The sequence below is a fragment of the Lacerta agilis genome, chromosome 8 (genome assembly GCF_009819535.1).
Source record: "Lacerta agilis isolate rLacAgi1 chromosome 8, rLacAgi1.pri, whole genome shotgun sequence".
In the NCBI taxonomy this organism is placed as follows: domain Eukaryota; kingdom Metazoa; phylum Chordata; class Lepidosauria; order Squamata; family Lacertidae; genus Lacerta; species Lacerta agilis.
Window position 1 is genome coordinate 33908205 of NC_046319.1, and position 24016 is coordinate 33932220.

The 24016-nt window shown below is 45.0% G+C and overlaps 1 protein-coding gene across 2 annotated transcripts; it reads right to left on the minus strand.

The window, feature by feature from the left end:
• Positions 1–385: 385 nt before the first annotated feature.
• IRX6 (iroquois homeobox 6) lies at positions 386–22384 on the minus strand. Of its 2 annotated transcripts, none has more exons than XM_033158959.1 (6): positions 22253–22384; positions 11681–11938; positions 9883–9998; positions 7073–7380; positions 5093–5719; positions 386–498 (listed from the first exon to the last, which is right to left on the minus strand). In XM_033158959.1, exons 2-6 carry the CDS (start codon positions 11771–11773, stop codon positions 386–388), a joined length of 1257 nt encoding a protein of 418 aa, XP_033014850.1. In that variant the 5' UTR covers positions 11774–11938; positions 22253–22384. The 2 variants fall into 2 exon arrangements, with proteins under 2 accessions (XP_033014850.1, XP_033014849.1); XM_033158958.1 differs by lacking the exon at positions 22253–22384 and adding an exon at positions 13773–13856.
• Positions 22385–24016: the final 1632 nt, after the last annotated feature.

Below are 24016 nucleotides of genomic sequence, written 5' to 3' on the forward strand. Positions count from 1 at the left end.
TGGGAACAGCTGGGGAGGGTTGGTATTATTATTATAATGGCTCAGTACTAGGCACTTTCCTATATGCCTAACAGACTAGCTGCCACTCTTCTGAGTCCATCTGGATTTTTTATTTTTAGGGAAGAGTGGTCAAACACATGTTTTACACGCAGAAGACCCCAGGTTCAATCCCCAGCATCTCCTGGTAGGGCTGAGAGAGAGCTGCAGGCAGTCTGTGTAGACAATACTGAGCTATGTGGACCAGTGGTCTGACTGAGTATAAGGCAACTTTCTATGTCTCAGTGAATTACAGGTAAGGTGCCTTTGGGGAAGGTGGAAACCCTAAACTGAGGAATTTCTCAGCAATCACAGCTTACAGTATAAACTCTTCCAGCACTCACCTTTCTCACCTCTTCAGCACTGGCCTGAAAGCTGTTCTCAGTTTGTCTTTATGCTGACTGAGACAGACTTCGCTTAGGTCTAGGGAACCTTGAGTGCCTCTCATGTTTCTCCCAAATCCTGTTTTAACAAAAGAAAATGTTGTTTGTTTTTAAAAAAAACACCTTACTTGATCAGAGTCAGTGGACAACTTTCCCCACTCTCTCCAACATTTCCAGATTTTGACTGCAAATGACTCCATAATCAATAGGCTGGATCCAAATGGTCTAGTGGAGGCATTACTGCAAAAACAGGGAGCCTGGCATTTTTGGACTTCCATGGTCCCTCACCATTTGCCATGCTGGCTGAGGCAAATGGGAGTTTGAGTCCAACAATATTTGGAGGGCAATTGGTACTACATCCCTGTGCTAACGGACCCCATGCTGCTCCAGTTGGTTCCCCCAACCCTCCAGAGCAATTATATTTTTGGTGGGCATGGGGAACTGCAATGAAGCTGGTGAAAACTGCCACCTCTGCCCCACCATCACGTTTCTTAAGCAGGTGTCAGAAATCCAGCAATGAGATATTTGAATGCAACTTATCCATTTCCCCCGTTGTTAGACCTTCGTTTCAGAACCTGTGGCATTCCAAATGTTTTTGGACTCCAACCCACATCAGTCCCAGCCACATATGGAGGACCACAAGCTCCCCATCCCTGCCTTATTTCTTTCCATCCCCAAAATGAAACTCTGGTGCAATGAGAAAACTCCCATCATATTGCAAAAGAGAAACAAACTGAAATAAAGATTCTTGTGAGCCCATTCACAGAGGTTGCTCGCTGTGCCTCTGAATAAATCCCTGTTCTGGCCTGGCTTACTTCTCATTGGCCTCCATGTCAGGTGTGTGTGGCGGATTTTGCTGCATCTCTACACTGTATGAGATTGGATCATCCCAGCTCTGTCAACTCAGAGATGGACCGCCTGTCTCACAGGGAAAGCTGACCATTGTCTTTCTGTATGAGGGACCATTCTGAGCTCCCTTCTTTCCAGTCAGGAGGCTCACACCCAGATAATTCAGGCAGCATCACACAGAATGCAAGAGGGGCATTGGCATTCCTCTGAAGGCAAATCATTCTTACAATTCCAAAAGTGAGCCTTTGGGGGTGTAAAGGAAATGCATTTTGACTTTTTTTCATGCTTGTTGCGATTTCCTGCTATTTTGGAAAGCATTGCTCCTGTGACTAGCTACTTGAAAGCAGGATCTGGAGATAACATTTAGAAAGAAGGGAAGCATTCACCCCCTTAAGCCACCAATCATGTCCTATATTTGTGGGTTTTTTAAAAAAAGCAAAAAAAAACAAAAATGAAACACAAATATATAAATGCAGTTTAAAACAACAACACACAAAGCACTAAACAAAAAGCTAAATCAGATCATATAATCAGATATTGATTACCAGATTGATTGATTGATCAGAGGTGATCAGATGATATTATCAGAGGTGCAGTGGCAGAAGGAATGGTAAACTCACTTTCACGTGGAAGATAGAGCAAGCTTGTCTTCTGCTGCTCCAGAGGGTAGGACCCAAACCAATGGATTTGAATTACAAGAAAGGAGATTCTACCTAAACCTTAGGAAGAACTTTCTGGTAGCAAGAGCTATTCTACAGTGGAACAGATTACCACAGATGGTAGTGGACTCTCCGTAAAGACGTTCCAAAATAGAGGGTGGGTGGCCATCTCTCAGGGATTCTTTAGCTGCGATTCCTGCCTTGCATGGGGCTTGGCTATATGGCCCTTGTAGGTTCCCTTCCAATACTACCATTCTCTGATTTGATATAACAATGACATGTCTCTCCAAAATTTGCCAAGCACCTCATTCTGTTTCCATTCATAACTTGATCCATCATCTAATACTGTAAAATGTCTCTGTAACAATTCAGGGCACACTGCAAGAAGAAAAAAAAATCCATTCCTTGTTTGTCATTTCCATACGTGCAGTTCAAGATTTAAGGAAACTCTCTAAGCTTCAGCATAACACTGTCCTTATAGGAATGTCCATGCTACGAATTTCAGAAGGGGAAAGGGATAATCATTACACTAATGAACAAGTGCTAAGTGCCAACTGAAATAATGCAAAAAGTGAGACAGGAGTGTTGATAATCACCTATTTGGGGGAACCTGAAGGTTTTCAAAAGTACAAAAAAAAAACATTTTAAAAGTTTTTTTATATTAAAAAAATGGACAAAAGCTCCATAATATAGCCTTACAAAGACTCAACATGCTTAGTACCTACAGAATGTACAGCGTCAGTTGGAAAAGAAAACAAATTGCAGAAGAAAAGGTTCTTGCTTCAGCCCCTTTACAACTTATGGTATCTAGAGGTAGGGATGGCTGACAGGAAACCTGAACAGAAGCTCTCCTGGTAAGAGCTCAGGATGCACTGCAATATTTTATTGTAGGTTCTGTTTGCTTATTTATAAGTGTGTTCCTGAAGCTTGCTTTGCTTTGCTAACACCTCTCATTTCTCCGTCAGAAATATCAATTTGCACAGAGTGAGGGCTGTGGCTTAGTGGTAGAGCATCCAGAAGGTCCCAGGTTCAATCCTTGACATTTCCAAGCAGGGCTGGGAGAGATCCCAGTCTGAAACCCTGGAAAACTGCATCTAGTCAGTGTAGACAATAGTGAGCTAGATGGACCAATGGTCTGACTCAGTACAAGGTTACTCTCTCTATATATATTTCTACAATTTTGCATCCTAGCATTTGACCCTTCACCCTTTTATGAGTGTGCTTGCACAACACAAGAAGATGCCTTATACCAAGGTATAAAGGATCTTCACTGGCACCCAGGACGTTTCCAAGTACAATTCAAAGTGTTGGTGCTAACCCTCAAAGCCCTAAATGGCCTTGGCCCAGTATACCTGAAGGAGCGTCTCCACCCACATCACTCTAAGGGTCTTGTGGCGGTTCCCTCACTATGAGAAGCAAAGTTACAGGGAACCAGAAGGCCCTGCTTGGCAGTGGCACTGTCCCTGTGGAATGCTCTCCCTTCAGAAGTCAAGGAGATAAAGAAGTACACGATTTTTAGAAGACATCTGAAGGCAGCCCTGTATTGGGAGGATTTAATGTTTGATGTTTTGTTATGTTTTTATATATGCTGTAAGCCACTCAGAGTGGCTGGGGAAACCCAGCCAGATGGAGATGGGTGGAGTATCATCATCATCATCATCATCATCAAGCTGCACTCCTGTATGCGCTTAAGATGGTGAAAGTCTCCATGAAGTCAAATAGTGCTCGCAAATGCACTTCAGCAACACCACAGCAATACACAGCACAGAAGAAACACACAACAACCTCCAGTGTGTTCAGTAAGCCATACTCCCAGGGAAGCAAACATAGAGAGGATGGGAGTGAGGGGTGGAGAGTATCATTCAAAATGTGGCTGCATTAATGTATCTTTGGTCTTTAGGGCACAAGCAGCCAATGTTTTGCCCTCCATATGTTGTTGGAATACAGCTCCCATCATCAAGGACCACTGGACACATTGGCTGGGGCTGATAGAAATCAGAATTCATCTGAAGGGTTGAGCCTTGGTTACCACAAAACAGTGGGTGCCACAATGGGTCCAGCTATTAAAAGCTAGTGGTTCAAGTCCACCCAGGGACAGCTGTGGGCAAAGGGTTGGACTAGATGACCTCCATGGTTACTTCCAACTCTACAATTCTATTATGATCTATTGAATGCACTAATCAAATGCTGAACCTCGCTGTGCTAACTTTAATCAGCAAGACGTACAAATAATCCTTCAGGTTTTAAGGCTTGTGTTGAACATTCCAGATTGAAATTTCTACCTCCCCCCCCCCAAAAAAAAATCATTTCAGATCAAATCTGAATCTTTTCAAGGAAATGGGCAATTTCTTCCTGTACCTGTAGGTGGGATCAGCAGTGAAGACATGGCTCTGAGCATGTACAGAAGTCCATTTTCAACATTCAGTCAAAACCTAACTATATGATACTTAGCAGGTTCACCATATATATCGTTCTCTTGCTGGACTTAACATTTGATTTTTTGCCACTAACGTACTTTAAAATAAATGGTGAACTTATTGCACATTGACTTTTCCTTGTCATGTTGTGGTGTGTCCTATACACTCTACTACATGGCAAGATCATTACTTCCCAGAAGTTCTTTGAGAAACAGATGGATTCACAAGACCATTTTGAATTGGCCAAGGCTCCTGAATTTAATTCTGAATTTCTCTTTCTACTTTTGTCACATTTTTACTTAGCTGCCTGAACATCCAGACAATGACACATCCAGACATGTTTTGATGATATTCTGGTTTCCACCACCACATGGATCAACCCACACCTCAAACATTTTCAGAAGAATAACCAGTCACTGTTTCACCACAAAGACAAGGAAGGTACTGAATAACTTTGACAACTCAAAATGGTTGTGTGAATCCACCAACTTGTCAAAGATTTCTCAGAATGAGAGTTAAGCTCACTCATCTTTTGGATAATGCAGAAAAGGACATTTGTGCTCCTTCCCCAAAATGAGGGGAGAAATTTAGCATCCAGTAACTACATGAAAAATGGCTGGGAATTATGTGGTCCTGGACCTAGAAAACCATGGCAGAGCTTTTGACACCACATAAACTTCCATTCGCTAAAATCAAGCAGTGCTTCTGGATATGGAAAGAAAGGGAGGAATCTCAAGAAGCTGGCTACCTTCAGTTCCTGCTGAATACTGACAGGTCTCGCCCAGCATGGGATAGGAAGCATAGTTTAAAGAGATGGACTGCAGGTTGAAGGTTGAATTCTTAAAGATCTTGGTCGGTTGGGCCAGCTCCTCCAAGGCCTTGTCATGAATAGACTGTGTTCTCACGAGGCTGCCCAGGGGCCTCTCCTCACCGCATTGTCCCACAGCCCCAGGGGGCCTTCCCCTGAGCACCAAACAGTCGGGGCTCTCTGTCCTTTGAGCAGGATGGCTCATGGGTCCCACAATCACATTGGCCCCCGCTGTGTGAGCTAAAGACCAGATCCTGGGCTTCTCAGGGGCTTCGTAGGGTTGGCCATGATTTCCAAGGCCACCCACCAAGGTGGCTCCTCCCTTGTGGCCAAGGAAGTCCCCCGTAAGTGCCGAGTCACCTTTGGCACAGGGGAAGGCCTGGAAGTGGTTGGGCAGGCTAAGGCTGCAGTTGTTGTTTTTTGCCTCAGCCAAGGTGCTGCCCACACCAGGGCCTTCTTGGTGTGGATGCTTCGGTTCTGCCTCCAGCTTGATTTCAGCCTCCTCCTCATCCAAGTCCTCCAGATCACTCAGCTGCAATTCCTTTTCTTCTTTGCATCTTTTGGGATCTGTATTTTGGAACGAAAAGCAGGGGCAGAAAGGATGTGTGTCAACAACAACAACAACAACCCACAAGAAGGTTGAGTAACTGCAAGGCTAGGCCACACAATAGCCTCAGTGAGGCAGTCACCTCAGGTGGCAGGCTGGGGACAACTGGTGGGGTGGTGGATTCGGGACCCCAAGGAGAAGACCACTCACTGCCTCTTGAGTTTTTTACCCATGGCTGCCACTTGAGAAGAATGGGGCCACCACTAGCACTGCCTTCTCTTCTCTGGCCTTTTTTCTCCACCACCAGCTTCAGCATGCCAGGGCTTCTCTATGCCACCTCATCACCTGAGGTGGAAAAGGAGGAGGCAGTGGTAGTGGTGGGGGAAGAGAAGAGGAGGAGAAGTGGCAGGGGGCCACAATTGACTGGTTTTGCCTCAAGGGGCAAAATGTATTGGGCTGGCCAGCCCTGAACTACCATGCCAAAATGCAAGGAGATCAGAACATTGCACTTCTCATTTACAGACAGTGATAGTTTAGTACTTTCACATTCAGACAACCTCCAGCTAAATACCAAGGACAAGAAGCAAATAAGGCATTCCCTTCATATCTGATATTGAATTAGACATTAGAACTATGGACAAAATTGTGTGTGTGTGTATTTAGTCACACTACATATAATCAAATTTATAGAACTCCCTGCTACAGAGATGTCGTGTTGGCCATTACCTTAGATGGCTTTTAAGATGGTTTGTGAAAAATAATAATACAGTTCTACCAATGGCCATTCATTGTGATGGATGGATTCTGTATTCAAAGCAGAGACTGTATACCACTGAGCACAGGCGGGACGCTGTGGGCTTCCTGGAGGCATCTGGTAGACCACTTGATAGACATTTGGTGCAACCCAGCAGGGCATCAAAAACTGAACATAAGAGGAGCCTTGAGAGATCAGATCAAAGATCTGCAATATCTCAGAGTTGGAGAATATCTGTGTCCCTCAAGATGTTGCTGGACTACAACTGCCATCAGTCTTGATCCTGCCAGCTGGGGTTGATGGGAGCTGCAGCCCAGCAACATCTGGAGGCCCAACAGTTCTCCATCCCAGTCTATCAAGACTAGCACCCTGCACTCCACAGTGGCTGCACTTTAGTGTGTTTAACTGAGTAAAATTGTTCTTTATATTTGCAAGCCAGTTTGGTGTTTTGGTTTTGTTGTATTATAATCATTATAGCACCTGATACTTTTTTTGTATACCTCCACAGTGGTCAACCAGATGGCTCCAGGAAATACAATATAATAATTATTTTATTTTATGTTTTCCTCCAAAGAACCCATTATATCTTCACAACCAGCAAGACCATTTCCAAGCCTACCTTTGCTTTCATTTTCACTGCCACAGTCTTCGCCATTCCTTCTACCATCCTCTCGCCTCTCTTCTCCTGCTTTGTTTTTTGGCGACCAGGTCATCTTATTCTCTTTCTTGAGCCTTCTCCGAGCATTGGCAAACCAGGTAGAGACCTGAGTGAGGGTCATCTTGGTGATGATGGCCAGCATGATCTTCTCTCCTTTGGTAGGGTAGGGGTTTTTCCGGTGCTCATACAGCCATGTCTTCAAAGTGCTAGTGGTCTCTCGGGTGGCATTCTTGCGTCTGGCTGAGCTGCTAAAATCCACTGTTCCATATCTGGCAGGGAGATAGAGATGCTGAGCATGATTTTCTGAGCCAAGTATGGAGGTGCATATGCTGCTTTCCAGGCAGAAGGGAACCACAAAATGGAACAATGTCAAGATGAACACAACTTCTGTATAACTAGGAAATAATTTCCATATCAGTAGAGGCATTGGCCAATGAGAAGATAACTACAGCCCATTCATAGGCTTAAGAACATAAGACACACCTGCTGGATGAGACTAGTGGCCCATCTAGTCCAGCATCCTGTTCTCACAATGCCAACCAGATTCCTACGGGATACCCACAAAGAAAGACCTGAGCACAAGAGCATATTCTCCTCCTGCAGTTTCCAGCAACTAACAGCATAATGCCTCCAATTGTGGAGGTCATTTGTTAGTGATCCTAGGCAAATTTACTCACAAGTTTGATCCACTGAGTACAGTGGGGCTTACTACACGATAACAGTGTTTAGATAGAATTCTATATACACACTTACAGAGGAGCATGTTCTATTAAACTCAATAGGACTTCTAAGCATACATGCAAAGGATTGCATTTCTACACCATTTGCTATCATCAGGTCTAAACGATGACAAGAATGAGAAATGTTACTAAAATATATCTTAACTGAATATTCTAGTCAGTTGCATCTTGCAGGTGGTGAGTTCTTTCTTCCATTTATTTTAAAAAGAAAAGCACAGGATGGCTTCAGAAATAAACTACTTCCTCCTCAGATTCCTATTGGCAATGCCATCTTATGCATGTTTACTCAGAGGTAAATCGCTCTAAGTTCAATGGGGCTTACTCTCTTGTAAGTGAATACAGGACTTCAACCTAAAAACACTCTCACACATCACCCAACAGCTATATAACAAACAGAAAAGCAGCAGGCCATGTTTTTCCTCATTGTGGCTTCTCAGTGCTGCGGGAAGTCTAAGTCCGAAGAGATCTACCAGCTGAAAGTGGGGAAAGGGAGAGTTATGGGGAATTGTGCATCCCCCATATGTTGTTGTACTCCAGCTCCCATCATCCCTAATCACTGGCCACCCTGGCTGGGGCTGATGGAAGCTGGGATCCAACAACATCTGGAGGATTGCAGGATCCTCATCTGGGTTGCATTTTTATAAAATTATGCATGACATGGAGAAAGTTTTCATCCCTCTTTCATAACACTAGAACAATGCTGGAAGATTCATCACAGATAAAATAATTACTTCACATAGTGAATAAATTATTCACATAGTACCTAATTAAACTATGGAATTCCCAAGGGAGGTAGTGATGGGCACCAACTTGGATGGCTATGAAAGAGGATTTTTGATGGCTATGAAAGATGAATTTATGGAGGATACCAGTGGCTACAAGCCAGAATGACTGTGTTTTGCCTCCACAGTCAGAGGCAGGAATGCTTCTGAATACCCATTGCTGGAAACCACAGGAGGGAGAGTGGTCTCCTGCTTGGGTCCTGCTTGGCTGTTTCCCACAGGCATCTGGTTGAGAACTCGATGGGCCATTGGCCTGAACCAAATACAAAGATTTAGACAAACCCCAGTGCTATATTGCTGAATAATTATAATAGTGATTGTTATGAAAAAAATACAGGTCTTGGTGCTGGCCTGCCTTCTTTTGCATGTATATATTGCTAGGCCAGATGAAAGGTTGTACTGATAGCAGAGCAACTAGCTTATAAAGGACAAAAGAAAGACTAGCTTTGCATGGAGATAGTCCCAGATTAGTCTCAGGCATCTATCTCCTGCAGAGCTGTTGCCTTTCACTCTAGACAGGTCACATTCACACACACACACACACATTTAAAGCATTAGGATACCACTTTAAAAAGTCATGGCTTCCCCCAAAGAATTCTGGGAACTGTAGTTGTGCTGAGGATTGATGGGAGGAGACCTCTATTCCCCTCACAGAGCTTTGATTCCCAGAGTTTCTCCCTCAGTTGATTTGCTCTAGCTTTTATTGTTTTATAGTGTATGTTAATGTTATTCTTTTATTTTATTGCTATGGGAGCCCCTCACAAAAGTTCTGTTATGGGACAGCTATATAGATGCAGAGAGTAGGCCTAAATAAATATCCATAGGATCATCACCATCTGCTATGTATGCAGAAGGCCCCAGAGTCAACCCAAACCTTGTTTGAAATCCTGGAGAGCTGCTATGCATCATTGTGGGGAACACTGAGCTAGATGGGGCAATAGATCCCGCTCAGTATCAGGCAGCTCCCTAGGTACTGAGGAGTCCCTTGAAAGGTATTGGAAGGGGCTCCTTTCCCTTTGCAAAGCACGCCTAGCATTCCAGGCGCCACTGCAAAAGCAAACCTTCGAATGGAGTCGTGCTATTCCTGATGGCTGCTCCCCAGATCGCCCGGGATTAACACACAGAGAGACGAGTCAATTGGTAAAACGGCGGGGGAGGAAGAATGTCGGAGGTTTGCCGCTGCTGTAGCTCCCAACAGTCGCGGGCAGATCTAAAGAGCTCCCGCTCGGCTGATCAAAGCGCTTGTTACCTGTCGTATTGGTACTGCCCAAAGGAATGCTCGTAGGTGTAATAGGCGGCGGCCGTGGGCTGTGCAATCCCCGCGTGCAAAGCGGAGGAGCCGTCCTTGATGTCGTACTGGGAGTTCTAGAAAACGGATTAAAATAGTGTTTTAAGGCTGAGTACGAAGGGAGACCCCCGTATGCATTTTCCTTCCTTTCCAGTCCACCCTACTCCGGGCCGAGATCCCCCAACTAACCAATAGCAATGATTTGGTGAAATCGCACCCGCTACTCTGGATTTCTTAAACCGGATTAAGTACCTTTTGGACTAATGGGAGGGTTTAGGCTGTGATTCTGTTCAGGGTTTCATGGGAGTAAGAGCCAGCTGAGCACAGGACTATTTGGGGACGATTCCCGAAGTTGCTATTTCTTCCAGTTTGCGTTGAGGCCAGGGTTGACTATATGCATACACAATTCCCATGTTGGGTTTTAAAACTCCATGGTGCGATCCTAAAACTGCAGTCCTAAAACACATTTACTGAGCAGCAATTACCGTTGAACAAATGGGACCTGTTTTCAAATAAACAGGGAGCTGCATTGTTAAAATCCTACCAACTTTAACGCAGAGCTCGTCCCACCTTGCTGCTTTTTAACTAAAAATTCCTAAATTTTGTTTCGCTTGGAAATCAAGGATGGGTGGATCCGCTAGAAAGGGGGGGATAGTTTTTTATGAACTTATCATAAATATTAAGTTTCTGAAGCATGCTAGTTTTGTAAAAAAAAAAAAAAAACCACCTTAGGGTGTAATTATAATGACATTTGCCAATGTGTACGCTCCATTGGACTCACAGGGAGTTAATTCTGAAGTGACAATAGAATTGGCCCATATTCGTCTCCCTCTTTTTGGTCTCCTCTCCTGATCATTGTAATAACTGCAAATTACCTCGGGGCAGAGACCCTTTTGTGTATGATGAGCGAGGTACAGGGATGTAGCTCTTTATTTTATTTTATTTTATTTTATTTTATTTTATTTTTACATTATCTCGACATCATTTTGGGAGCAACGCATGACAATTAAAAAGCAAGACAAAACAATAGGTCCCGGCCTTCAATGAGCTTACAGTCGCAAACTATCGATGGAAAGTGGAGGAGGGGTTTCTGCTTTGAGTATAATAATTGCTCTTCTGGAATTTGGGTGCCCGAATCCGTGCACATCCGCAAGTCCTCTTTTCCACGCGCGCTTTGGTTTTGTGCAGATCCCGGTTAAATTCGCCGCGCGCTCTTCCAGGTGAGTGTAGACAGGGACCGCTGCCCCGTGGTTCGAGTCTATGCATGTTTGCTCAGAATAACATTATGCATATCCCCGAGCCCTGCGGAAAGGATCCCATACCTATGACACGAGGAGGAGTAGACCCAGTTGTGTTCAGTGGGGCGGGCCTACTCCTACCTTGGAGTGCCTAAGGTTACTCTCAATACCCAACAGGTCTACACGGACCTCCCCAAATCCCAATATGTCTACTCGGAAGTAAGTAGCACTGATCTCAGTGGGGCTTTATAATTTCCTAGTAAGAATTGTATGCTAGCAAAGAAGGGAACCAAACCTCAAGGAACAGCGCAGGATTTTACTTCCGAGTAAACATCATCGTCTTGTAATGTTAATGCATTCTGATTTCCCTCCCCTCCCCCCCCCCCCAGCTGCAAAATTGCTAATACGATTAGGTGCATTACCAGGTCAAGAGGGACTAGCGCCCCCTTTTCCTCTTGGTAACCAAATTGTAGCGCGAAAGTCATAGGGGAGCGGAAGGCGTTTTCGTTCGCTTCACTCACCAGCGTGGTGTACAGTGTTGACGGATCCGCTCCGTACGGGAGGTAATTGGCGTAACTTTGGCCGGCTGCAGCTGCGTAGGGCGAACCGTACATCCCCAGCGCCGCATTGAGGTCCGTCCTGGAGCCGGCCAACAGCCTGTTCTCGTAAGAGGGGCAGCAGAGGGTGGCCGTTTGGGAAGAAGATCCCGAGGACACATCGGAGACGGATCGGGTCCCTGAGTCACAGCAAGTGGTGCTAGAGGTGGCTGAGACGAAAAACTGGAGTTGAGAGAGAGAGAGAGAGAAATAATTAGAAAAAAAGCAAGAAAGAAAGTCGAGAAACAATTTCACGTTAATTGCAAAGCACGTTTGGAGTGGGTGGGTGCTGGGGGAGAAACCCTTGTTAGCCCTGAAGAAACGGACTGCGCTTTCTTCCAAGTAGGATCCAGCCGGTCCATGGGGCTGTGGAGATCCAGGGGTCCTGAGGAGACTCTCCAAGGCGGGATGCCAAAAGTGCAGAGTCTCCTAAACCAACCCCAACGCACAGCAAAGGAAGCCCCCAAAGCGAATGTGATGTTTTGCTTCGAATTTCTGATCCACCGAGTGGCTTGCAAATCTTAATGGAAAGGGAGAGAGAGGGAATGTACCATCCTGGCAAGCCAGATAAGTCTCTTAAAACATACCACCTTCCCTTAAATTATATGGGGGAGAATGGAGGTAGCGGGGAGGGGAGGCTGTGCAGGTGTAATACTGTGGGAGGCTTCCAGCTTCATCCGCAGAGGCACGAAGTCGGCGGGGATGAGGCACCTGGGACCGAAATCAGGCAGGGAGGCTTGGAAAGCAAGGGGAAGCAGAAAGGTTGCTCTCATGAGAGAGCAGCGGATACCAAGTCAATTAAAAGACCGATTTTTTCCCCTTAAAGTATATATAAGATAAGCCTGGGAGAGCCCTCCCCCACCTGAAAGCCTGGAGAACGGCTGCCAGTCAGTGTAGACAATACTGAACTGCATGGACCGACGGTCTGACTCGCTGTAAAGTAGGTTCCTGAATTCTAGATCAAGTCATAGTATACTTCTGCAATTTGCATTACACCGTATGACACAATAGAGTAAATGACACTGAATTGGCTGCATACGTTGTTATTCTTTCTCTCAAATACACACCTCGCCCTCCCAGGTCTCTACCCCCGCCTACCCCTCAGGTAAAAAGAAAACAAATAAATAGGGAGGGGAGGACTGACTCTCGTGGATTACACCGGAATAAGCAGAATCCGAAATCCAAATCTAAATTGGACTACGAAAGCGTGTGGGCTCAGTAGCAATCGCCCCCTTCCAAAATGGGACTGACTTCTCAACCAGGTGTGCATAGGAATGCATCTTCGCGTGAGAAAACTGCGACGAGTCAATAAGTTCCATTGGAATCGATTGGACTTTCCTTCCAAGTCAGTATCTTCCAAGTTAGTAGGCTATCTTAGAACAGCTTTGGTCACCTTGGCAAAACTTTATTTCCAAGTTATTTTGTCACTCTGAGAACCGTAGGTCAATATTTATTGGATCTGAGAGGAGGTGGGGGAGCACACCCAAATTGTGCCAGTCCTATAAATACCTGTACCCAAACACATACACGGGTCGCCTTCAGTGGAAAATCAATAAGAGATTTGCAGATCAACTGAACTTCAGGAATCTCCCCCCACCCCCTTCCGCCCAAACTTGCCACCACTTAAAACTGAACAGGTATTCATGAGGGGAAGAGGGGGCAAGAAAAACAAATTCTTGCTGCGATCCTCTGCATTTTTCTTTGGGATTGAGTCCCATTGCAAACAGCCTGTCTTACTCCTGAGTAAACTTGGGTAGGAGCAGTCTGCCGGTTCACCATATCCCCCATTCATTCAAACACGCGCACGCAGACACCCATCACACAGATCAAAGGAAGGTGGGAGGGGGCGACGCAGCATCTCCTCCAGATATTCATTTGAAACAAACAAACAAAAATGATTAAAACTAGATAAATGAAAAGGAGGCTTTGAAAATATGCCTGACATTGCACGCCATGCCACAGACCAGGTTCTCCCCCCAACTTAAAAAAAAAAAAAGTGTTGGCTGTTTGGACTTACCTGAGAAGATGTGTTGTAAGGATATCCAAGCTGTGAAAAAGACATCGTTGCTTTCCAGTTTTGTTTGGGGTGGGTTTTCTTTTTTTGAACGGAGGTTTGGCTGACCCCCCCCCCCCTTTCTCCCCCCTCCCCAAATCCTTCGCCACTGAGTCCTCCCCCTCCTTCCCTCCCGACCCACCTTTTCACACCCCCATCCCCACGCTGCCTCTTGATGACGATCAATTACGAGCAGGATTGATATGGATTATTTTTATTTCTTCTCTTCGCAACAACCCCCCCCCCCCCGCGTCCTCTCTACACACGTGAATTATAAATGATTGCAAGCGGGCATCTGCGGGAAAGAGGCTCGCAGCCTCCGCCGGAGCTCCCCGCCCGCCCCCTCCTCATCCTGATGCTTCTTGGAAAGAGAGGGGGGGCTACAAATATAGATATAGATCATTTATAGATGGATAGATAGATAGAATCTATGGAGGGGGGAACAGCTCAACAGAGGACGAGTTTCGTTGGAAAGGCGGGGGGGGGAGGAGAGGAGGATGTTGGAAAGAAATTGGTGATGATGGTGGTGGAGGGGTGCCCGGAGTGGGTGGGTGGAAAGGAAACGTCAAAGCTGGCAAGCCGTGGAAGAGTTCGCTTGTGCATTGTTTTTCTCTTCCCGTTCGAGTCCTTTCGCGCGCCGCTCCCCAGCCAGAGGAGCCGAGTGACGTCATAAGTAATCCCGAGATCTTCGTGCCAATCCTGAGCCTCGCGCTGAGCATCTTAAAAGGCGCCCTTGCTTGTATCAGGCATTATTGTTGTTGTTGTTGTTATTTATTCCGTGAACGGTGCCTCTGAGCACGTCAAATTTAAAGGCAGAGCCCTGACCTTGCCTCTTTTTTCTATTCTTTTTTTGCAGAGGGTAATTGACAAGCAGTGGTGTGGTCAATTTGAAAGTGCAGGCGCCCCTCAGGCCCGCCCATAACCACGCCCCTTTCTGCCTATACAACAAAAGTGTATTGTTGTCCACCAAGGCAGAAGCGATGACTTCCATGACAAACCAGCTTCCCCCGGTTTCCTTTACTCCCAGCTCCAGCTTGCGCCATCCAGCCTGAGGAAGAGTTCTGGTGCACCCTGAAGCTTGCTCGCTCTTTTGCTACCCGTTTGTGTTGGAAACGGATTCATGGGATCCCCTCGCAAAAAAACAAAAACAACAACAACAACAACTATAGACATGCATGCTCACACAACCTTTCCCTCCCTCAGTTTAGTTTATTTGCTGGGTTTCTCTCGGAATACAACAACTATTACTACTATTACAATTGCTATATATCACCACATGCCTCTGCTGTGAAACAAACGGGCAGCTTCATTCTTGTCCGTCCCTGCTGGGAGAGGGTTAAATATCTCCCTCTATAAATCGCTAGTTCTTGTTGTTGCTGTTCGTTTGTTTGCTTTCCCATACCTCTCCCCTCCCCTCTCTCTTTTCAGACAACCCAAACCCAGATTTGAGAACACAAAAGGACAGAATTCACCTTTACGTCCCTCCGCTGCAGCGTCATCGCCACCAGCGGGAAGAAACACCACGTTTCCTTCACCTCCACCTAGAGAAACACACTTGCATCCCCTAGGGGGCTCCCCCATTCACCCCACAGGAACAAATGAAAACTAGGGAGCTGCTGTTTACCATTCTATACCCGTCCTATGAGGTCCAATCCTAATCTCAGTCCTAGGCGTGTTCAACTCAATTGAGTTAAATGGGCTTTAGCACCAGCTAAAATGCTTGCCGGATCGCGACCTGATTTTCTTTCCTCCTTTCCACTCCTCAAATCAGCATGGGATGCGCTCCTTGGTCCAATGACAGATCAGGAAGACCATTTCTCAGTCAGTATAACTCCATAAATCCCTTAAAAAGGTAAAGGGACCCCTGACCGTTATATCCAGTAGCGAACGACTCTGAGGTTGCGGCGCTCATCTTGCTTTACTAGCCAAGGGAGCCGGCGTCATGTGGCCAGCATGACTAAGCCGCTTCTGGCCAACCAGAGCAACGCACTGAAACGCCGTTTACCTTCCCACCAGAGTGGTACCTATTTATCTACTTGCACTTCTTGCTTTCCAAGTGCTAGGTTGGCAGGAGCAGGGACCGAACAAGGGAGCTTACCCGTCGCTGCGATTCAAACCACCAACCTTTTCATTGGCAAGCCCTAGGCTCTATGGTTTAACCAACAGCGCTACCAGAGTCCCTTACCTAAATCCCTTACCTGTCCCCAACCCCATGGCCACCCCATAGGCACCCAGAATCATTAGTAACTTTGTCACCAGCCGTTGTCACCCTGTAGGCCCTACAGTGGGGGCGTAGGAATCCCCTTGCACAAGCACTCCTTGCACAAGCTGGACCCATAGCTGAATAAAGGAGAAGAGGTCAGGCTCTAATAATAGAGGATCACGGTGAAACTATCTTTGTTCATAGCCATCCCTGACCTACCCATTCCCTTCTCCTCTTCCGGTCGAAATATGGTTGGTAAACTGCGAGAGGGAGAAGCCCCCCCCCCAATTGCGTGGATTGCTCTTTGCAAAGACCTGTAAATTGATGGCGCAAGAATTACTATCCTATAACCTTCACTCTCAAGTTTTTCTCCTCCTACCTCCTTAACACACACATACCCAATCTAAACACACACACAACAAAAAAAAAGTCTTGAAACATATGCAATCCTATACACACTTGCCAGGTACTAAGCCTCATTGTACTCAATGGGGCTTACCTCTGAACAGATATGCACAGGAATTGCTCCATCCTAAAGTTAATGGAGGGCTTCAGCAGTCCCTCCAGCCAGAAACTTTGTATTGCTGCAGCCTTATGAGGCTGTGTTCTCTCTCCTCCACCCTCAGGCAACCCACACGCACGTTATGATCTTCTGGATCAATCCGTCGACCACCTGGAAGATGCGTATTTAACCTGGCTGTAAAAAGACGCAACTTTTATTGGCGTGTGATTATTATATTACTATAAAAGAAATGATTCCCTACCACCCCGTTGTCTGCCGTCAGCGCACAAATGATTTCAACGTATTTCTCTCCCCCCTCTCATCACTGACTCGTCTTCCCTAACCAAGGGATCCACGTTTTATGAGCTAGGTTTCCAAACAGGGAAATGGCGCAGCAGGTGATTCTACAGTGGCACCAGACTTCCTGGATCCGGAGAATCCGCGGGGTGCGATGCATGGTCAGCGAAGTTCCACTCAATGGACCTTCCTCCTGGGTGGACATGCATTCTACGGGGTTGAGCTGTAGGACGCCATGGAACCTTATGCACGCTTACTTGGGAGTAAAGTGCAACTGAATTCAATGGGAGGGGCCGGAGGGCACTTACTTCTGAGTAAGCATGCATTGGATCAGCGTGTTTGAGATGGGAACTGGGAGAATCGGGACTGCCAAGCCTTTCAATAATTAATCCAATGGATTAATCTGTTTTAAAGTTAATTGATTAACTCAGTTCAACAATGCCTACTTTGGAATACGAATAAAACAATAGTTGGGGCTTTGGCGTGTGTGTTTCAGGTGTGGCTCACCTGTGGCCCTCCATATACTGTTGGACTTCAGCTCCCAACTCCCCCCCCCCAGCCAGCGTGGTCAGTGACCACAGGCGATGGGAGCTGAAGTTCAAGACTGGTCTTAGTTGCTAGCTGCTTGCCTCATACCCAGATAGAGTTTTAGAAGGGACCCCCCTTTCACCCTGGCACGGAAAGGAGCGCCTCTTCTAACATGGGTTCTCACCATGGGTGGCGCCAGAGGGGGGAAGGGGGCAAACCCCCTCCTCAATGTATGGACTCTGTCATTAACATATACTGCCTCCCATATCTTAACATGTGGGACACTCCTCGCTCACCTCGAAATATACTTCGCCCTTTCTGTGTCAGGTTATATTCTCCTGCCCGGTTAAACAGGGGCACCTTTGTTTAAGGGGCAAATAATATTTCCAATAGACACTGAACACACACTGAACTCAAAGAACGCCTTTGAGTGTACAATAAAGTTCTCTGCCTTTTGCTAGTCCCCAAGAAATCCCAAAATCCAAAATAGGACAGAAAAGAAATCCTTGTCTGAATGGGTCTGTGACCGTATGATAAATGATTGGTTGAAACCCTTCTATAAACAGCTCATCCCCCAGCCCTTTATTTTTTTCCTCCCCCGGGGGTGGGGGCAGACAGAAACGGACAAATAGGACCTAGTTGGGGCGTTGAGGGAAGAGACGAGACTTCCTCCTCTGTTCTGCTCTCGCCCTCCCTCCTAGATCCCACCGGACCAGTCCTCCTTTTCCCGAGCATCCCGTCCAGTGTAAATCCGGGGCTCCTAAGGGACCCTCCCCACCAGAATGTGGAAACGGCCTCGCATAAGCAGGAACCCAGCGAAGCACAAGGGGAGGCGGCGGAGAGCCGCAGAGAGGAGGCACTGACAGATCAAGGAGAGAATGATTGATGGCTGCCCAGAGACCAGGCTGCCCATTGCCACTGGGGTGTAATTGCCTCAATTAACAAATGGGAAGGCCCTCGTTGAACCATTCAACTTGATACGACGCTGCCTGTTGGCCACCGATGTGAGATCTTGGCACCGAAGGGGACATTCCTCGTCCCCCGCCTTCTCTCTCTGGTTTACCTGTGTTTGTGTGGGGGTGCGCGCATTTAATACTCACACGCGCACGCATCTGAATATGTGTGTTTTTATTTGCATTTAAGAAAATAAGGAAATCCTTATTAGAGTTTCCCTCGCTCTTGGTTTATGTAAAAGAAAATCCCGGAGTGATCCCGGAGTCTACTCTTCTTATGTACGATACCAATAGGAGGCTAATTTGTTTTATGCCTCTTTGTGAAGGTATAAAACAAAACAAAAGTCCAGGAGTTCTTTCGAAGCCTTTTAAATGTATGCATAGCATATCAAAGAAAAGCAAGTTATTTCGGAGTAAGCTTCGTAATCAGGAGAGATTCTGAAGTTTTCACTCTTCACGTGTGTTATTCTGGAGCGTTATTCTGGAGCGTGTGTTGTCAAGGGCCGCGGGAGGTGGTGAGGGTAGGGGTAGGCATTTCATCCGTTATCTTTTTCTAACCTCTCCGTTGTAAAACGAGCAACGCCACGGATATTCCCCTGTTTTGCAACCGCACCCGGTTCTAGTTGCACATCCCTTTGTGACTCGCTGCAGCGGATCTCGTCTGTCTGTTCACAGTTCCTCCGATTCTTCGGGTGTGACGAAACCCACCCCAACAGGGGGAGAGAGTCGCTTGCAACAGGTTTTGAACGGCAGAGGAGGAAAAGAAGCCAGCCTTTTCTCCCTCTCTTCGCGTTCTCCCTGCTACGCCTTGCTGTTCCTTTGGATCAGCTAATAAGGCACAAAGCCTCCCCCTCTGAAGTGGTTGATGTGAGAAGGCAAATATAATAACTCAAAAGTCAAGTGCGTGTGTGTGTGTGTGTGGAGAGAGAGAGAGAGAGAGAGAGAGAGAGGAAACAAAACAGAAAATCAATGGAAGTTGCGCGCATTCTCTAAGGGTGGCGCTAGAGAGCCGCGTGTGAATCCGGAAATCTGATCAAACAGCTTTTAGATCTAGATTAGAGCAGCAGCGGGAGAGGAGTCTCTCCTCCCTCCCGCTTCTCCCACAAGCCAAAGAGGGGGAATAAACAGAGTCAACCTGTTTCTGCAGGGGATGGAATACGCTCAGTCAGGTAGAAATCTCTGCTAATGCATCTCTCACTCAGTTGCGAACTTTGCAAACTGGGGACTGTGAGCCTGCTAGATCTCTTCCCCACTGTGCTGAGGGCCTTTGGAGTCCCCTCCGCTTTCTGGTCTTTTATAACCTCCCCACCCCCACCGCAAAAAAGCAGGCACTTCTGCAGCCAGCGGTTATTAAGTTCTGAATCAACCATTGCATTTCAAATGCCCTTGCAATGCTATTCCAAACAACAAACTTCCCTCATAACCAGCAACTGGTTTTTCAGAGCCCCCTCCCCCACTTGGGGGCAGCAGGGGGGGACCTCCCGCCCCTGTAGGCCCCCTTGCTGCCCTCCGGGTATTTGCTTGGTCACATGATAATAGGATAATAGGATGCAGGGCTAGATGGGCCATTGGGCTGATCCAGCAGATTCCTCTTATCTTACTGTTTTTCCAGTAAAACTCATTCTGGTCGGAAGGCTTCCTGGTGATAACTTCTAATCTCTCAGCTGCCATCAACAGTAGGAGCTGAGGCAAAGTTACCAGCATTTTGTTTGTTTGTTTATAATTTAAAGCCCCACTTTTTCTCCAAGGAGTGCAAGGTGGTTTACATGGTTCTCTGACTTCCCCCATTTATCCTGACAACAACCCTGTAAGGTAGACAAGGTCAAGAGAGGGTCACTGGTCCAAGATCCCCTGGTGAGCTTCATGACTTTGATGAGCCTAGGCATTCCCAACCCTAGTCCCCCTCCCCTTTTTTACCCACACAACAGCCCTGTGAGGTAGGTTGGGCTGAGAGGCAGTGACTGGCCCAAGGTGCCCCAGCGATCTTCATAGCAAAATGGTTTATAAAAAAGGTGTTGATTCATCATATTTGTATCCCATCATTCTTCCACATGAAACATCAAACAGACCATTATTTTTAAAAAGCTAAACTTTTCTGTAATTTGGAATGCAAAAATGAACCGCTCCTGTCCTGTATTCGGAGAGTGAAGGAGGTGTTTGAATCATGATGAGAAAACGGGGTGTGTGGATGTGATGAAGGTCACATGACATTTGCGAAAAGAAAGAAAAGAAAAGAAAGAGATGGAGGGTTAACTAGGTCTAAACCTTGCTCTTCTCCCAAGGAGCTTGTGTACATGACTTTCTCCACCCTCACGGCAAAGTAAAAATAAAAATCCTATCTCTTTTTTTTAAAAAAGGCTTCTGAAACTGGTTGGACTGAGAAATAGTGACTGATCCATAGTCACTCAGTGAACATCATGACAGAGTGGAGATTTGAACTCATGTTTCCCTATTCCTAGTCCAAAACTACGCCACATTAGGGTTCACAACTGAAAGCTTTGCAATTTCCTCTCCCCTTGGGTCATTAAAAAAAAGAAAAAAGAATCTGATTTTTAATCTGAAAACTAATACGTATAATGAATTGTGGACATTACTCAGCCTTCATAAAGGTGATATTTCTTCTTCTTCTTCTTCTCTCTCTCTCTCTCTCTCTCTCTGAATTAATCTTAGCAACATTTCTATCAATGAGATTTAGGGCCTTTTCAGGTGTTTCAATTTAAAACTTTGTTGTTGTTGGTCTACACCAAAATGCAGCGATGTGTGAATGCAACTATTAAGTATTTGAAGACGCGCACATTGTAGACGCACACTAGAGAAAGTAGGGGTTGGGGCCATTTTTTTGTGTGTGTGGGTAGATGCACAGTGAGTATGTTGCGTTGTGCTATGTGTGAAACAGCCCAGAGCACAGTAATTTTGAAGCCCTGTGAATTGGAATGAAGCCATCAGGAGAGTTACAGTAGTTGATTTTCTAATAATAATAAAATGCTCATGTGACAATGTCTTCATTGCTTTTTCTGTCTGAGTCAGGATATTAAAACACTGACAACTCTACAATTCTATGGTTCTATGGCATAAGAGCAGTTCTGATTACACCTAAACAGCAGCTGAAACTTCGTTTTGATTCCATGAATACTTCCTTTAATAATAATAATCATTTCCCCCTTTTTGCAGAAGTTGGTCTATAATGTTGTATAGCTATTAACATACTTTAATAATAGAAATAGGAAGCCTCAACTAGATCCCCCAAAGGTCTATCTGCACTCTTTGAAAAGAGTGAAAATAAGCTTCAAATCAAACTTAAAAGTAGAAAAATGACAAAAAAATTCTTTTTAAAAAATGAGACAAAGAAAATAAAGGTTTCCCCTGGAAAATATCAGCTTGATAAGGCTGAGTTATTGTTAACAGAGACAAATGTATACGAAAAGTCATTAAGAACACCCTTGGGTGACATTATGGCTAATTATTTAATTGCATAAATCCCTAGTGGGAAGAGTACATTAATTATAGTGAAATAAAATGACTTGTTCTAAATCATTTGGCTCAGCAATTTTTATGTATGCTTTTATATGTCAGACCATTTAAAAATGTACACCAACTGTATCTGTGTATATATATCTAGATATATCATATATAATAAAATATATAATATATAAGCTCTTGACACACTTCTTGAATGCTCCGAGCACAGTTGAAATGAAAAGGTTGTTCAAACCTCAAGAATATGTCTGTGTTAATGGCTCTCTACCTTGAATCATTGGCAAGTCTCTGTCCACCTCCCTGCTTTTAATACAGTACATTAATTTATTTCTCTTGCTCTGGTCTTTACAAACAAATGAGAATCCTGACGCCCAAGACATCATTCCACGGACGAGAAAATGAAAAATCAATTTTGCGGTTTAGATAATGCAAATCAGTACATTCCTTAATTAAAAAGTATAGGGGTGAAAAAAGGATTAATTACCTGGATGGTGTCCGGCAGCCGTGGGTTGCTTTATAAGATGGCCTTTTGCAATTAAGCACTCTCTTTTACTGCCCTTTAGCGATTCCCCCCACCGCGCCATAATCTATGTGTATACATTGGCGCTAGTACTGCAGTGTCCGTTCCAGAGAGGCAGCTGTGTAGTCTTATTGCATCACAAAAGACTAAATATGTGTACTGTATAAGCTTTTGTTGACTAGACTCCACTTAATCAGTTGCAGTATGGTAACCATTTTAAATTACCCATTGGCACCTGGTGTTTTAAACTACTGGTATGTTTCTATACAAAACCTTTGCAACTTTGTAGAATACTACTCAACTTTTTCCTGTTTTAACTAAAACATCGCCCACCCTACCCCACCCTTTTGATTGTGTGTGTGTGTGTGTGTGTGTGTAGAGGATCAGAAATCATGTCTTCTTTTCTTGCTTTGCAATTCCACAACTGCTTATGTTGAATCCCTTTCGTCTCACATAGCAGGCTGGAGGGGGTGGAAATTGCCTGTCAAAAAATCCTTGCAAGCTCTTTCTTGGTGAGTTGTAAACATTGGCATAAACCTTGCATTAATGGCTTCTTGGGTTCTGCTCTCCATTTCATGGGGAAATAGTTTTGATTTTCTAGATGCCTTCACAATATGTTGTGGACTATTTTCAGGAAAGACATCAAAAACAAACAAACAAACAAACAGGTTTTAGAGGTCACAGAAACCCCATTTTCCCCACACTACTTATATGTTGATTGAAACAATTCCTGTTTAAATAGACACTTAGGCACAAATTACTCCCACAAACTTCAAATTTGTATTTCATTGCAACAGTTTTGCTGGGGGTAGGGGAGAGAAATCCCTGCTATTAGAAATGAATGTTCCTTTTCTTTTTAAACGATGGCTTAGATTCTACATGCAATCTTTAATTTTGTTTGCAGCATCAACAAGAATTAGTTTTGGCAATGAGTTTTAATTTAAAAGGCAATTTACCGAGTGTGTTGACAGACAGGTTTTTTAAAGGGCACCTTTCCAAAATGGAGGGGGAAATAAAACAATGGTTGAATTCAAACTGAGCATTTAAAGTGTCATTCTGTGGGGGTTTTTATTTAAGGGAGGGGCAGGAGGGGCAATTATGCAGCAAGAGATGGAAGAGAAGATTCAAAGGATCTGAAATTTCAGAATATAATCTTGGAATGAAAATTCCTGCAGAGAACAAAGTAGATTTTTAATCCAGAGAATGGGCTTTTTTACATTCGGGTTCAGAGTATTTTTGTTTGTTTATTTCTGTGTGTATTTTTGCATGGAGAAGGTGGAAATTCTTCAGGTCTATGCATGAATAAACAAGTATATGTGGCCGACCTTAATACATAATTTATAGTGATCAGTCACTGCAGATCTAACTGAATAAACCCACAACGAACACTAATTGTTTTGACAAACAGGAGTATAAGATGGCTTATTTGTGGAACCTGTCTGATTATTTTGCCTTCTCTCAACAGCCTTTGCCAGCTGATGAGATCTATGCTAGAAAAGGCACTGTGCGGGTGGGGAAGACCTCACCAAGAATATATGGGATGTCAACAAGGCACATGTGATTATGGTGATAAAGTGTTTTAATTGTGGAGAAGTCGAACTAAGAAGGCCAAATCTCTGAGACAAGGTAACTCACTGAAGTAGTATATGACACCAAACTCAATTTAATAGGAGAAATAATCTGTGGTGGCTTGTCAGTCAAGGAGAAATCCAGGGCACAGTTTTGGAG